The following is a 17,450-nucleotide window of genomic DNA, read 5'->3' on the forward strand; positions in this document are numbered from 1 at the left end:
AAGCATGGAATTTCAATAAAAACATCGTGAATTATACTAAGCTATAATCTAAATTCAGAACGTGAAAAAAGTTTAGTTTTAAATACAGATTTCAAGCTTGATTATCATTACAAAACTAACAGCGATTTATGTTTTTTGTTAACAACTCACGCTAATTGAAAGTCATAAATTAAAAAATGCCCATGTAAACCCATGTCACTTCTATACTACGACTTCTAATCTATGCACTCTATGCAGGGCTCATCATCGCGACCGAAAGGTCGTAAGCGCCGAGTAAAATCGTAGCGCTTGCGACGTTACGGAAGCAGGCCATTGGTTCACACCCCGCCCCCTCGCCCCGCCTTCAGCTTACAGGCTGTGACACGTTCGTTGTTTGCTATAGCTCCTCTATACGAAGTAATAATTACTCAATGGGACGGCCAGATGTTTTATCATTTATCGCGCGACCATAATTGCCCTGTGGGCGCAACGCCAGCGTTCGTCCGGCGCACCGTTATCGTTGCGTTCCGCTAACGCTCCGCCTACGCTATCAAAACGCGCATGTGTGGCCAAGCTTTAAGTTAGTTTTGTCATTCGATTTCACAGCATCGAAGTCTTGTCCATCTTACTTTCATAGAAAATAAATCTTCACCCGTCCAATTTTCTGCATACTCGACGCAACGGCCAACATCGTTAGAGCATTAGTTTTCCAAAATACCGCAGTCTTGACAGTTGATACCGGCTGTCGTTGAAAGTTTGCTCAAATTACCTATTTTACTTACCTACTACTCTTTAGCTCTTTGGAAAGTGTTTAGACTTTCAGGAAAACTGAGCTAGTATCTTGTTCTGTGGATAAGTAGGTCTAGTCGACTAGTCCCAATGAAACGTTGCTGGATTGTTTCTTCCGTTAAACCACATTTCACTAGTCATTAGATGAGTTTGTAGTCGTCATGTAACCGACCGCAAATTATATGGAAACAACCTCTAGGCAGGTGACAAATGAAAGGAACGATTAGTAATTTATCTTATATACCACACCTGTGCAGTTTCCATATAACTTGCTTCGGGGTTGCTTTCCACCTGTACCAGCTTTAAGATTTGTCAACTCCATTTGAAACAACAAAAAACTAATAACTCAAAAAGGGAGAACAAAAATACTACTTATCAAATCAACATCTACAATGACAACGCGCGGTCGTTCGTTTTGTACAGATTTATTTCGACAGACTTGTTAAATACTTATAACTGCATTTACATTAGTTATTGGCCATTGCAATGTAATTCGGTAGTGCTTGCACATAGACATACGCATTACGTTTAGTTCCTTAGTGGTTTATTATTGATATTTTTTTCCAGCCGTTGAGTTTCCAATCTTACGTATATACAGAACTTCCTTTTTTACCATCACACGTTTTCAACCCGATCTACGCCCCTTCATAAAAAAATATTTAAGATTTCTAAATAAAATTCGCACATTTAAGTGTCGTCGCTTATTTGACGCTTATCTCTTAAACACAAGGTCTTCACTTTTCCACATTAAACATTTCACTGCCGCGCTGTTTCAGCGCAATCAGTTGTTGTTTCATCAAACTTTAAAGTAGTTAGTTTTAAAAACGTGACAAGCTATACATCAATTCCGACATTATACATTTCAAAACACTTCAAATAACAATCAACTAGTAATATTAGTACTCAGAATTTTCACAAAGGGTTACTTTCATTATAGACATAGTTGTAAGACCGTGTGAGCAAGAGAAATATATTCCTAAAGATAACTTAATGTGCACCAACAATTATTTCCTAAATCGGCACAAAAAGATTCCTCACATTTAATGCGTATTAATTCTAAAATATTAGATAGTATAAAAGAGAATTCCCATAGGATTTTACACTTTCCCAAGTTGGGGAGGGACTGCTCGCGACAGAAAGAAAAGTTGTTTTGGACTTAAGTGTTTTATTTTACACCTCCCGATGTCTTCACAAATACCAAAGGGTTTTATAAAATAAAAACCTGATTAAAAGCTGCTAAGTATAAAAACTTCACCAACAATAACGATTATGCAATTTCGAAAATAATGTACAGTAGTCGGAACATAAACAGTTAAACCTGTCATGTAACAGCCTAAAGTTAACTCTACAACTTGCGATGTACGAATTTAGTTGAATGCATAAAAAAATATCTCTCCTATAGGGCCTTACCTTACATTAATTTCGTATATCATATCGTCTATGACAATTTTATTGATGTTATTTTATAATAAATAACGGACACGCTTGGTCTAGTCATCGAAGGCATCTGCCGTGCCAATAAGAAATTTAGTTTAATACGTTAGGCAAACGCGACCCACTCGAGCGATGTGTAACAACTCATGTGTTCAAATAGGCAAACTAAGAGAGCAAGGGAAGGCCGATGAGCACAATTCTATTAACATTGTTCTATTTCCTTATATTAAAACAAAATCAATACTTCTTCTACAAAAATGCATTTTCAGTCTTGACTGAGGAGGTGGTGCTCCGTGTTGTCGTCTCTAGGACATTCACAGGTGGTAACTTTAAATGAGAGTTTGGAACGGTAGAGTTGCAAGGTTCTAGAGCGGCAGCACGCAGTCAGCAGTTCGTCAGTCTTCGTCATCGTTTAGCACAAGAGATGTTTTCGCCGCAGCGGGCACGAGCGCGGCCCAGGCAGCGAGCTCGGCGGTATTTGAACAGATGGCAAGTGTTACACATGAAGGGATATAACGTCGCCGGCGCGACCACCGCCTCGCGACGGCCTCAAAGAATCACACACCTCGTTCAAGAATTTCCTTTATTTCTATTTTTTTTATCGTTTTTCTTGATTTTTTTTATATGTATTAATTAATTTAGCATTAAAATATGGTAATAACTTCAAGTTTGCGTCCGTCTTTTCGTCAGATAATAAATCACTATAAAACATTTAATATCCACCACATGGAATTCATCACACCGATGTCGATCCACAAACTCTCGGAGCGCCACGTAACGTTTAAATTAGACGACGAAGCGAAAAGAGAACAAACATAACAAACAAACGAGAAGTTCCGGTCGGCGCGGCGCGGGCGCACGTCGGCTCCGGCGGCGACCCGCGGCCAAGCGCGTGGCCTCGCAGTGCACTGTGCGGACAGCACGCTCGTCATCCCGCACACCCTCTGCCGAGAAACGGCCACGTACACGGACGACACTAACGGTCGACCCCGCGACCGATCGCGGTCAAGTGCTTAAACGATAGCCTATTCTCCGAAGAGGGTCTAGAGGCCCGGTGCTAGCATACAAAATTACAATACCCCTAGATTCGAATCCTTAATACAAGTGGACCGCTGCCTATCAAACGCCGTGCACACGATATCCGCGGGTCGCGGGCCTGGTGTGGTGTGGAGGCACCGCGAGGGTCAGGAGAGGTCTCACAACCAAAAAAACGCGAGAATTCGCTTTTTTTATATTATTGTTCTGACCGAGCCGCCCGGACTCCGCACGGTGCGGCGGTCCCGCGCCGCGCCGCGATATTTTACGTTAAATTATACATAATATTATGTTTTACATTTATGTAAGAGTTGTTTGATTGTAAAAAAAAATTATACGCTTGTTATATCCCTATTGATGTGAGTGGTTGTTTATTTGTCGAGAGCCGTATTTGCCTTAACTGCGATCACACACTCCTCGCCGCAGGATTTCAGCACGGTACACTGGAAAGAATGGAAACGAATGTTAGATGAAAGATTATCTAAAATACACAAAATGAGGAAGTACTTATATTTTTAACACTTATCGATCGATACGATCTCGGAAACCGCTCTAACGATTTCGCTGAAATTTGTTATGTGGGGGTTTTCGGGGGTGAAAAATCGATCTAACTTATCCTTAGGTCCCGGAAAACGCGAATTTTCGAGTTTTCATGCGTTTTTCTTCGCGCGCCATCTCGTGTGCAGTAGTTGTACTGTTAAGACAGAATTCTTTCAGTCGATGTAAGTACTATTTATTGCAAAGACTAGATGGCGACACAGGTCAAGGCTAACACGAATAGAAAAATACACTATTTGAGCTTTTGTGGCGAAACGCGCGCCATCTCGTGTAGAGTAGTTGTGTTGTTAAGACTGAGAATTCTTTCCCTCGATGTAGGTACTATTTATTTTTGAACTAGATGGCGACACAGGTCAAGGATACGAAACAGAACCGAGCGAAGCTCGGTCGCCCAGATATTTATATTAAGTCTGACATTTGGGATAAATAATGGGAGTGAATTATTTAAATGAAAATGTACTCTTAGCCTAAGATCCATATAGCTAGTGAGGAAAACACTAGCCCAGGTAAAAGGCGGAGATTGATTTTCGAGTAAATTTAGCACCAACATACCATGGAAGTATGTCAGAGACTCTATACTCGAACTTTATTGGGTCAGATTCAATATTTAAACAATTGGAAAAATGAAACTTAATATTGCATTGTCACGTAGCGACACCTAGTGAGTATCAGTGTTACTAACGCGGTATGTATTTTTTTACTTTTATTTTTTCTTATAAATAAATAATATGTTCTAGTTAAATTAATAAAATTACATTCCTATACTTTCAGTCCATTTTATAGTTTCAGCATAAAGGTTTTGTTCATCTAGTTTATTCAGAACTTTTTGGCTAGTTACCTCTATGGTGGGGAATTTGAATTTGGATAGAGAAAGAACAAATGAATGGGAGATGGAAAATTCTGGACGTGAAGAAAAGGCGTTTTCTGATTAAATATGTACAGAAATTAATTTTATAAGATAATAGTGATATTTATTGGCATGGACTACATAAATGCATCTCGAAGAACTTTGTAGATGCATAATAAGGAAAAGTTTTAATTTGGTGTTTTGGAAATGCATAGTTCCAACATCGAGGACAGGAACAATAGGTCCTCAGACTACGCACTGCAGCTGTTGCTGATATGCGTTGGCGTTTCGATGGTTGTGCCGATGCCTAATAATTTTAATGCTTGTCTGCTGAAGTATTTTCCGGTATAAAGTTACCATAGTTCAATCTTAAAAGGGTGTAGGGAAATTCTTTAGCTTATAAACGTGGTTCTTATTATTCTATTTCTATTGTAGGGGAGGAGAATGTTCATACTTCACTAATGAATCCGGAGCCGGGAACTCGGGGACTTCAGAGATAGCAGGTACCTATTGTGTTGGTTTATTGGTTTTGTTTATTTGGTTTTACCTTTTGGTTTGTTTCTTTTTACAGTTAAAATCTTAATTTAAATCCTTTCTATTCAAAAGTTAATAACCATAAAATGAATACTTGAAAGCCTATCTCATGATTGCAACATTTGCCAGTTCCAGTTTTAGTTTCAGTTCTAGGTATAGCATTAAGAGTCACACATTTACTGAGTAATAATTTTTGTTTACAACAATTTGTTTGGTGGTGGTTTAATCTATATATTAGGTTTATTTTAAAATTAGTTTGATCTATGGATGGTGTTTCACATAGGATCTGTGTTTTTCCTAGGTTTTATGATCGAACTGAACTTGATGTAAATAACAGTTTAACGAACCAAATCTTGCTCTACCAAGTAACTGAGTTAGGTTTTATTTAGGGTGTACATAATAAAGAATTTTGTATAAAATACTGGTGTTTCTTTATTCTTTCCCGAACCCTAGGTATTATGTCAACAGCCGGGCATATCTCTAAGATAGGACGGTGACATAATAACTGAAACTAAAACTGGAACTGGCAAATGTTGCAATCATGAGATAGGCTTTCAAGTATTCATTTTATGGTTATTAACTTTTGAATAGAAAGGATTTAAATTAAGATTTTAACTGTAAAAAGAAACAAACCAAAAGGTAAAACCAAATAAACAAAACCAATAAACCAACACAATAGGTACCTGCTATCTCTGAAGTCCCCGAAGAAACACTCCGTTCCCGGCTCCGGATTCATTAGTGAAGTATGAACATTCTCCTCCCCTACAATACAAATAGAATAATAAGAACCACGTTTATAAGCTAAAGAATTTCCCTACACCCTTTTAAGATTGAACTATGGTAACACTTACCGGAAAATACTTCAGCAGACAAGCATTAAAATTATTAGGCATCGGCACAACCATCGAAACGCCAACGCATATCAGCAACAGCTGCAGTGCGTAGTCTGAGGACCTATTGTTCCTGTCCTCGATGTTGGAACAATGCATTTCCAAAACACCAAATTAAAACTTTTCCTTATTATGCATCTATAAAGTTCTTCGAGATGCATTTATGTAGTCCATGCCAATAAATATCACTATTATCTTATAAAATTAATTTCTGTACATATTTAATCAGAAAACGCCTTTTCTTCACGTCCAGAATTTTCCATCTCCCATTCATTTGTTCTTTCTCTATCCAAATTCAAATTCCCCACCATAGAGGTAACTAGCCAAAAAGTTCTGAATAAACTAGATGAACAAAACCTTTATGCTGAAACTATAAAATGGACTGAAAGTATAGGAATGTAATTTTATTAATTTAACTAGAACATATTATTTATTTATAAGAAAAAATAAAAGTAAAAAAATACATACCGCGTTAGTAACACTGATACTCACTAGGTGTCGCTACGTGACAGCATCAGACCGGACATCTGAGATCAGGTTACCTCAGTTGGGAAATTTAATGGCAACTAATAACAGTAGTTACCTTATAAAACATTAACATATTAACAAAGATTTGCTGTAACATGAAAAACTGGTGGAACATTTTTCCTTTCGCACGACTCGACTAGTCATCAAATCCGTTGCGACTTTTCTCTGTCATGACCCAAATGTCATATCTCGCTCTGTAACATACCTATTGAGATTCCAGAAGTTCTAAATGTCGAATATCTCCCATGAATATGCCGTAACGGTGGAGGTGAAAGGCTAATATAATGATATTTTGTGCTTACCAGCAGCTCTTTGCCGCTGTCAAAGTCCGAGCGGAGTTGGGTGCCCAGATCTCCATCTGGGATCTTGAGGTCCTCGCGCAGGTCTCCGTTGTCAGCCATCAGGGTCAGGTAGCCGTCGTCCGAGATGTCGGTAAGCTGGTAGTCCTCGCGCTTCACGTGGGGGACGTCCATGTTGTGGGTGGAGGGGCAGATATCTTCGTATCTGTGGGACAAGGGAGAAATATTAGATAAATTATTACTTCAGACTGTTACAGTAATGTGCCTTGCCTCGGACAGGAACTGCTTAAGATGTAAGCGATTTGTCTGTCTTTAAAGTCAGCTTAAGCTAATCTAATGACAACGATTTTGATAAAGGCAAACTTTGCATGTGTTAGTAAACCTCATAGATCCAAATAAGTTTAACGTTTAATATAACCGCGGCGCAATCTGTGGTATACAAATAGGTGTAAACTTACGACTTAGTCTGGCTTCAATAGACTTTTTTGAGCTTTTTTTGTACTACTCACATCTGTGTTATTAAGAAGTCATGTATCCCTGTACGGTGATCCCACTACACAGAGGTGTCATGAGACGCATAGTCGGGACTGGAGTATTATGTTCGAGTACCCTCAGCACAGATACAGTATGAACTGCACCTGCGACTCTATGGGCTCGTATTGTATTCATGATACCTAAGAAAGGTATTAGTTGGAATACTGTGAAAATATTTTTCGAGTAGTGGTTTCATGTGTATGGCTTTAATTAAATAAACTCAAACCCCTAACAAGGGCGCTAACAGACAGACACATTTGTAATGTTTACTTTTACAAAAAAATTGCAACAACTTTTAACAAGATATGAATGTCATATTGCACTGTAAGATCCAATAAATCTATCTATGAAACTACAAGAAAGGGCATAGTGTAGACAACCGTCCTTGGTCGTACGCTGTTGAGCCACTTGTATATTCATGAGTAGGCGAATGCGTGACGTCATCACGAGGCGACAATAACTGTATTGCACCTTTTACATCAATATTTAGCCTGAAAAAGTGCAGTGACGTGAACAAATGCAATTTTAGATTAGTTACTTGGCAGTAATGCAAAGTCACGCCTATAAGGCAGCGTTCCCACTTAAGCGTCGCGTGTCTCGGAGCGCGCAACGGACGTCTTCGCCACGCCGCCTGAATGTAATTCAAAAAACGTCTCCTCAGTACATTTTGTATAGGAAGGACGTAAGACGCGCCCCAGGCGGCGTGGCGGTGGCGTGGCGCGCGCCGCGCCGCCTGGGGGCGCGTCGAAACAAAATGTACTGAGGAGACGTTTTTTGAATTACATTCAGGCGGCGTGGCGCGGACGTCCGTTCCGCACCTCAGGACATGCGTCTCTTAGATGTGGCCGGTATGATGTAGTCTAAGTAAGGTATGATGTCATCTTTTTATTTTTATCTAAACTTTATTATTTATCAACATTACATCAAATTTTAGGATATATTAAGGGCTGGGTAACCTTTTAATCTAGTCTTAATTTTAGTTGGTTGTAAATTTATTTTGCGAACATATCTAAGAAGTTAACCCTATGACCTTACTTATCAAGTTTCTTTGCAATAGTACAATTATATGCTTTATATTACTTTACCGGTCTGGCACTGTCGGTAGGGACCCTGCCTGCTACGCCGCGGTCCCGGGTACGAATCCCAGTAAGGGCATTTATTTGTGTGATGAGCACAGATATTTGTTCCTGAATCATGGATGTTTTCTATGTATATAAGTATTTATATTTTATTATATATATTGTTGTCTGAGTACAGTGAGTACCCATAACACAAGCCCTCTTGAGCTTACCGTGGGCCTGAGTCAATCTGTGTAAGAATGTCCTATAATATTCATTTATTCATAAGGTAGCACATTAATATACTGATGCAACTCAAATGCAGCATAATGCCATTTTAGTCTCTGCAAAATTCCAACATGAATAATAACACCGAAGAATTTGGTGTTATTATTCATGTTGGAATTTTGCAGTTGGCTGTTTCGCCAATAATTTGTAATGCAACCTATGGCTGCATTTGTTAAGTGTTGAGGAAACTTTAGTTAAAACCCTGAATTTCCTTTTAACTAATCAAATTACAGAGTGACTAAAATCAGTTAACGATTCGGCTTTTACCCTTCGGCTCTTATCGGGATCGCATAAGTGCGAGCAAGATAGATATAAAACCCGAATAGTTAACTATTAAAAGTTATTATAAGTTGGCAACAAACACGTGCTGATACAACCATGATGATGATAATGTCTTAATTTTATGATAATTGTTTTTATAAAGATGTAGCAACAAAATATTCTTTATCTCAGTAGGTACAAATTATATACCAACTGAAATTATATCTCTACAAGAATAGGTTGAAAATTTGAAGTTATTAGCTAAGCACCCCAATATTCAAATTCATAGTAGTGATAGCGTTCCTTGTGTATGTAATGTACCTCTCCTATCCAAAACAATCTGTGATGTGAATCATTAGACATATTAAAAATATGTCTAATGATTCACATCACAGATTGTTTTGTTAGAAAACTGATTGATTATGACGAAAATGAAACAACACTTACTTCTTGCCGTTGAAAATGTCAATTCCAACCAAGTGGACTTTAGCATGTCCGTGCTTTCCAGTCTTGGAGGTGGACATCTCAACAATCTTGCAGGGGCGACCTTTGAGCATGACGAAGCCGTTCTTGCGCAGGGCGGAGCATTGCATGGGGAAGGTAGCCGAAGCTCCGGAGTCCCCGGTCTCAAAATGTGTGTCCTCAATGTCACCCATTTTGTGGTAGAGTATTAACTACGGTCTGGAGTGATCTGTGGAATAAATAATGGTGCTATGAATAAAATAACTATCTTTTAAAGCATGGTTGAAGTCTCAGATCTGAGAAATTCAAATGGGTTCGAGTAATAGGTACAATAACATACAACAGTTTTTAATTAGTAAGATGTAATTTGGTATACCCTTTAATTACGATGTTGCATGGTGCCAACCATTTCGCGTAAAAATGTTGCTGACTGTCCTAATCCCATTACAAACCTCCTTATCAATTTTAATTTTAATTAGTGTCCTATTTTGCCAAATTGTAAAGTTCTATTCAGATTTTTATGCTAACATGTCTGTTAATACAATTTAGTAAACACAATATTTTATATATATTTTATTACAAAAATGCTACTATTTGAACAAAATGAAATTGCATTTGATGAACTTAAAAAGTATCAAATAATGGGATAAAACTGTACTATGAAAGGGTGTGTCAATTATGACATTTATGATAAAACCACCATCTAATTATTAGAACCTTGGCATTAAACTGTAGTGTGTGAGTCACACTTGCCTCAAAAATTTAGCACAGGTTATTGACCTAAGTCAATGAACCCTAAAGGTCTAGACTTGAAGCAAATTTTACAAGGAAGGGACAAGAAAATTGATTGCCCAAGGGGTATTAAACTTGTAGAAAATTCTTAGCATTTTTGGACATAGTTCTTCTTGATTTATTGATAAGTGGTGTGACTATACTAAGTTGGCTTCAAGTAATACAATTTGAAGACCTCTAGTCTTGTGAATTGAATACTTAGAAATGATTGTAAGCCAAATGAAGTAAAACTATTATATCAGGGTTAAAAAAAATACAATAAAAAAAAAGTCAATTTAGTCATAACCAAACCCAAAAACCATACCAACAAAAATAGTTTGTGATCAGCAGCGCAGGCTTCGTCAGAGTATTATATTAAGTTCTATAATTTATATCAGCCCCTAACACATGCTTATGTAATTTGGAATTATCTCATGTATAAAACATAGCATGTGGCACCTCATATAAGGGCATAGTAGGCTAAAAGTTCTAACTATTCACATGAATAAAAATAATTCTGTTACAATTACATGAAGGCAAGTAAGTTAGTGTGACAGTAACAAATGTATCCCTGTACGGTGATCCCACTACACAGAGGTGTGATGAGACGCATAGTCGGGACTGGAGTATTATGTTCGAGTACCCTCAGCACAGAGACAGTATGAACTGCGCCTGCGACTCTATGGGCTCGTATTAGCTTTCAATAGTTTTGATTTCTAATAACATATTCACAAGTAATTATCTCTTCATAGTTTGAGTAATATACATATTTTATGTAAAATGAAAGCTTACACACACAGTAATAGGTATGTAACCAGAACTCATGTTTCCTCATTAAAAATGGTAAAGAGATTACAGATTAAACAGAGAACAGATATTGTACAAACAAATGTAACCAATCTCACTTGGACTATATTATAACAATGCAATAGAACTGTCACCCAACAAAATTGCTATGCCATGTGTAACATGTTGGTTCTGTCAAAGATAGCCAATTTTTACAGCTCAGGTAACAATCAGATCAATAAAATCAACATTTAGTACGAAACTGAATAAGTTATAAGCACCATGTCTCGAGGAGTATCACCATAAACATGTAGAAATGTATAGCACACCATATGCTTAGCTAGTATTGTAAGGATAGCCACAGCTGTGGACAAAATCGTTACACCGACGTTAATGAACTCGTAGACGGAAATATCTTCTTATAGCCTTTAACATCACTAAACATTTAGCATGCCGAATAACTCGATAACCTAGTAATACACAACAAATATCTAACCTATACGTGCAAGTTCAATCTCAGATTGCAATTTTCACGGTATGGCAAATTTGACGGCTTAACCCCACCTAGCGCTAAGCAAAGTAAACCTTTGTACGCTCTGTGGAGTTTAGATAAATAAATGAAAGGGAAACTATCACTTAGTATCAAAGATTAATGAAAATTTTACAATAAGAACAATAAAATCAGGCCTGAATTGGTGTGGCGAAAACACGAGTCCAGCAGTGTGGGCTCCCGAACATGTGGCGAGTGGCGAAGGGACATCTTGGGCATGTCTTCGACCAAAATCACTTATTAATTTATAAATCACACACCTTTTCAACTAATTACACGGGGCTTTCGATCACATAAAACTTGTACCAGAAACGTGTGACTTCGATCACACTGAATAAAAGAGATAACGAAAAAATAGCGTATGACAAACGTGCCGGCGCCGCGGTGCTATTTTATTTTCGATATTTACACAAAAACCACATCAGCAAACCGCCCTATTTTCGCGAAAAAATTGGCACCATGTAACATACTTACGAAAACAATTATCACAACGTTTTAAAAAGGATTCACGATAAAACTAAGATATTTATCGACACTCACATGTGACCGACGGGTTCTTCAACCGAAAGGTCAATTTGCGCCTGCGTAGCACCTATAACACTCACTTCCTGTAGCGGGGTTCACAAAATGGCAGCAACGCCGCCGTAAATTGGCGGTAATTATAATGAATTCAATTTTTTCGCACTAAAACCATTATAAAACCACAATTACTAAGTAAATAAAATATAAAATTATTTATAGGTATTGTATTACTGAGTAAAGTATTTATTTGTCGAAATTTGTAAATGATTAGTCTGAAAACGTATTCACTACATCCAGTTTGGCCGTATATTCGAAGTAGTACGCAAAATATCAAATAGATGGCAGCACTCCTTGTTTACACTGTCAAGTTCAGAAACCTTGATTTTATATCACTATTTAATTTTGTTTGTAACATTTATAATTTTATTTATTACTTTTATAAAATAGTATATATGACGGAAAAATAACGGGTAATTTTCATACTTTGCAAAATATTTTCACTGGACACCATTCGATTTTGCAGACTTACCCTGTGTTTCCGATAGGTGTCGCCAATAGTTCTGAACCTGTGTTCTGAACGCAAAAGTTCCAAATAGGTAACGTCATTCCCATGTCATTCCAAGCCAAGTCAATATCACGTCACAATCACAATACTCACAATGTCGTTGGTCTCGGTCTCGACTTGTAGTGACTCACTTGGTATCTTGGTATACTGGCCACCTGGGTGCGTAGCCGAATGGCACAAACGCTCACGAAACGAAACGCTAGTAGATATCTATCTCTATCGCTCTTGCGTATTGGCGCGACAGAGCCAGACTGCGTTTCGTTTTCGTTTCGCGTCGGAGAAATGACATTCGGCTACGGGGCCTGGCCCCATAGCCGAATGGCATTTCTCCGTGAATCAAATGACGTGATTTTTAAAGTGGAGATAGTTGAAGGGATGGAGAGTGACACAGGCTACTCTTGTCTCTTTCTAACGGGAGCGAAGCCGCGGGCAAAAGCTAGTAAACTTATAATTTAAGACATAAGTAGTACATTATACACAAGTGCGGAAAAGAACGAAGTACGAAACTAGTGGCGATAAATTAAAACATGATTACATGACCAAAGGGAATGATAAATCGACTCTATTTATGAATTTCCTTTTCACACAGAGATGTTAACTATTTGAAATAAAAGCATTTCAAATAGAAATACAAAATACAAAATGCCTATTTTGTGGAGACAGTCTATTTTGGTTTCACTTTTTATCGTGTCATTTTATAGAGCCAGGAAGGAGCCAGTTTTCTGGGTTCTCTGGTGATTCTGTGATTTCTGTGTTTTAAACACATCTTAAAAATAAAAGTTTTACCTTATGTCAAAAAAGTATTTTATTTGAATAAAGGTATTTTGAAAATACCTATTTTGCATTTTGTATTTCAAATACCTTTTTGTAAAACTATTTTGTATTTTTATTTGAAATAGGTAAAAACCCAAAGTATTTGCATTTTGTATTTAAATACATTGCACAACCTATTTTTTAACATCTCTGTTTTCACACGCGTATCGTACCTCGTTTCGAACTTACTCTTTTCCGCATTTGTATCGTAGGGTAAAGGCACCAGTAGCAGGGGCGGCTCACTCCGCGATTCTATCGCCGCACTATAAGTGGTTCACTAATGTTTGACCAAAACAATTTTAGCAAATGTTCATTTTACAAAAAACGTTTCATCAATATAGTAATTGGCAAATGTGTTATTCCGCAAATGTATCATTTTACAAAAACTTACTTGACAAATATTCATTTAGTAACTAATACATTAGAAAAATGTGTTATTTAATAAACGATCATTTGTATATTTTTCATTTTATCTATTGATATGTTTGACAAATAGATTAATTTACCAAATATTATATAATAAATTGTTATGTGATAAAAACTTGATTGTTGAACGATCATAAAACATTTCCACTCGTATTTTGTCTGTGTTCTCACAAAGATAAAAGGTCATATGATATGATGTTTGAAATGCTGATTGAGTATGGAGCAGAAAATAACATTGTTATAAAGCCAAAAGTATGCGTTTTAGATTTTGAAAAAGCAGCCATCTCAAGTTTGCGATCTAACTTTGAGGGAATAATTTTGCATGGTTGCAATTTTCATTTGGGGCAGATTATTTTGAGGTAAGTTACTAGTTAGTTACAATAGTTGCTTACGTTTTCTGGGTTGTTAAAAAAATAACCTCGAAGCCGCCTTAGGCTTCTAACCTAACCTATCCGGATCGGTTTGCTCCGACAGGTTTTACTCGTTAGGGTTATTCTATGCAATAAACATCATCCAGGAGTATATTTTCTGATTAAGGAACTAATTAAAGAAACGATAAGCAACGAGGGTTTATAGACGGAGAGCTGGCAGGATTTTGGAGTAGGTCCTTGAGGCAACCTGGAAAGGTGCTCAGATGCTTCTCTGATCATAGCCAACATCAGGTCTGCAAGTCTGGCAGCTGGGGAGCGGGGCTTTATCGAGCTATGAATTTTTAAAGATTTAATTTTTTGAGGCCCAAAAAAGGTGTTTGAGGCAACCTGGAATTATTAAAAAGTGAAAATAGAGTTCCTCAGAAGTCGCATAGTATTTATGCCAGATCATTTGGCCGGGTCCTTCACCGTGCCAGAACGGTACAAAGTGGTAAAAAAAAAAATTCCAAAAAAGGTTCTTGAGGCAGTCTGTCATTTTTACCAGTGAAAGATGAGGGTCTAAATAGCCATGGAAAAATAATGCCATGACATGAGGTGGGGTCCGTACCCTGCCATTCGATCTTGAAAGTAAATTTTTTAGTTTTTCGTAAATAACTCGTAAACGGTGGCCCACAGCAAAAAAATATGTTAAACAGAAAATATCTACATAAAATTTCCTACAAGAAAGGTTATGTACGTTTTTTCGATAGGATCAATATATAAATGGATAATTTAGTAAGAAAGTTTTTTTTAATCGATTACATGCTCCGTTTTTCGTCAATACCTCGTAAACGGTGGCCCACAGCAAAAAATTATGTTAAACAGAAAATATCTACATAAAATTTCCTATAAGAAAGGTTATATAACTTTTTTCGCTAGGATCAATTTTTTAGATGGAAAGTATTTTTAAATAGATATTTGGGCCGTTTTTTGTTGATAACTCAAAAACGGTGGCTCACAGCCAAAAATAATGTTACACAGAATTAATCTACATAATATTTTCTACAAGAAAGGTTCTATAACATTTTTCGCTAGAATCAATATTTTAGTTGGAAAGTATTTTTGAATAGATTTCATGGGCCGTTTTTTGTAAATAACTCGAAATCGGTGGCTCACAGCCAAAACTAATGTTTCACAGAATTAATCTTCATAATATTTCCTACAAGAAAGATTCTATAATATTTTTCGCTAGGATCAATATTTTAGTTGGAAAGTATTTTTCCAACTTCCCGGACCGCCGGCGAGTCGATCAGGGACGCTCCGGGCCTTAGGCCCTACGCGGAGCTCGGCCTTCGGCCTTCGCTCGGCTCCGAAGCTCCACCGTCGGGCCCTCGGCCCGCCGGTTACGCTTGTTTAAGACACTTTTGTAAGGAAATGGTATGGGAGCACTTTATGCCCGCAGTGAAATTACTTGGATTTGGCCCGGGTGGGAGCCTAAAGGTGAGCTCCGTTCCTGCGGCCCTCCGGGGTCGGCCTTCGGCCTCCCACCCTGAAGCTCGTCCTTCGGGCTCGCGAAAATACTTGAAAATTTTATTTTGCCATAACGGCGGCCATCTTGGATTTTCGAAAAAAAATTTTTGACATTTGTATTCTAGGGGCCCATATCTCTCCGCATGCAAAATTTCAGCGCGCTCGGACCAACTTGAAAAAAAAAAGTCGGCCATTTTGAATTTTTTTGATGCAACTTTTTCTACTCGGGCTCCTGTATGACATTTGATCGAGCACCCCCCGGCTATCTCTTACGGTTTAAAAGTTGCCATACAAAAAAAGTGGAAATTTTTTTCACATTTGTAGCATTTTTCAATAATTTTTTTATATCATTCTAATCTAGACCCTAGAGAGATTCTATGACCAAAATTTGAGCACTCTAGGATAAACTTGAAAAATCGACAAAAAAAAAGTCGGCCATTTAAAAAAAAAATGGCGGCCTCAAAAACTGCCCAGGGTCCTCTATGACATTTTGTCGAGCACCCCCCCAATATCTCCCCCGGTTTAGCCAGGCCGTCCAACATTTTTTTACCCAAGAGTCGCAGACCAGATTCCATATTTTTCCCACACGTCTCCCCGCTCCCTCTATACAAAGGCACTTCGACCGTCGAAATCGGTTTAGCCGTTCTCCAGATATAGGGAGAGGTTAGAAATCAGTGGGGTTGCCCTTTTGCCACCCACGGGATCAAGATTTGTTAAGTCGCAGTATACAGCATTTCTCGGAACTATCTAGCTACTTACGAAAGCAAGGAGCGCCGGACGATCGAACGTAAGTCCGTTGTCTACGAGCGCTCGGCGCAGACTGAGCGGGCCCGTATCAACACAGTGTATTTTATGCGAATTTTAGGTGCTTTATAAAAATGTCTGTCGACAGAAAGGTATGTCCTATATATATAATTTTTTCTTATATGTCAACAAGAAGTTCTAGTTTAGGATAATATTATTTAAGAGTTACAATAAATGCAGGAATCGCAGGAAAAATACATAATGTAAACCTCTTTTTATCGAAAAAATGGGGAAGATACGGAAGGTTATTTATCCACCATTTCAAATAAATCTTAAAATGTCAAACTATGATTACCTCGTACAGCACGGGGAGGTCGGGGAGCATGGTCGCGCGATAGACGATAAAATAGCAGGCCGTCCCTATCGCACTATTTGTAAGTGCGATATCCGGACGGCCTGATATTTTATCGTCTATCGCGCGACCATGCTTCCCGTGCTGGATATAACAAATAGGATTGTGATCATTTATTACCCCAAATAACATATTTAACAGCACAATCACGATTCTAAACGAGTGATCCCACTACGAAATTTGAAAACGTCTACCGAAAAAACTGATTTGTTTTAAGTATAAAAAGACATATTTTAAAATATTATATTATGATTAACTAGCTTAAGATATGTTCTTTTAGGAACATTATCAGTTTTTTTATAATCACTTAAGTATAGTTTTTTTATAGTTTTGAATGAAAAATGTTACATTTTGCAAAAAACGCTCTTCTTTAGGAATAAGGCCTCTTAACCTTGGTTGATTCCGTTTCGCGCTACTTAGATAGAGGGATGCAGGTGGACGTGACTTTGATTTCAAAAAAGCCTTTGATCGCGTAGATAACGACG

The 17,450-nt window shown here is 37.8% G+C and overlaps 1 protein-coding gene across 2 annotated transcripts; it reads right to left on the bottom strand.

Moving 5' to 3' along the window:
- Positions 1-1,177: 1,177 nt before the first annotated feature.
- LOC125231017 (eukaryotic translation initiation factor 5A) lies at positions 1,178-12,254 on the bottom strand. 2 transcript variants are annotated; one of them, XM_048136354.1, is made up of 4 exons: positions 12,144-12,254; positions 9,482-9,725; positions 6,897-7,098; positions 1,178-3,680 (listed from the first exon to the last, which is right to left on the bottom strand). In XM_048136354.1, the coding sequence occupies exons 2-4, from the start codon at positions 9,688-9,690 to the stop codon at positions 3,609-3,611; spliced, it is 483 nt and encodes a 160-aa protein (XP_047992311.1). In that variant the 5' UTR covers positions 9,691-9,725; positions 12,144-12,254; the 3' UTR covers positions 1,178-3,608. The 2 variants fall into 2 exon arrangements, with proteins under 2 accessions (XP_047992311.1, XP_047992312.1); XM_048136355.1 differs by lacking the exon at positions 12,144-12,254 and adding an exon at positions 12,078-12,101.
- Positions 12,255-17,450: the final 5,196 nt, after the last annotated feature.

The sequence above is a fragment of the Leguminivora glycinivorella genome, chromosome 11 (genome assembly GCF_023078275.1).
Source record: "Leguminivora glycinivorella isolate SPB_JAAS2020 chromosome 11, LegGlyc_1.1, whole genome shotgun sequence".
NCBI classification, from domain to species: domain Eukaryota; kingdom Metazoa; phylum Arthropoda; class Insecta; order Lepidoptera; family Tortricidae; genus Leguminivora; species Leguminivora glycinivorella.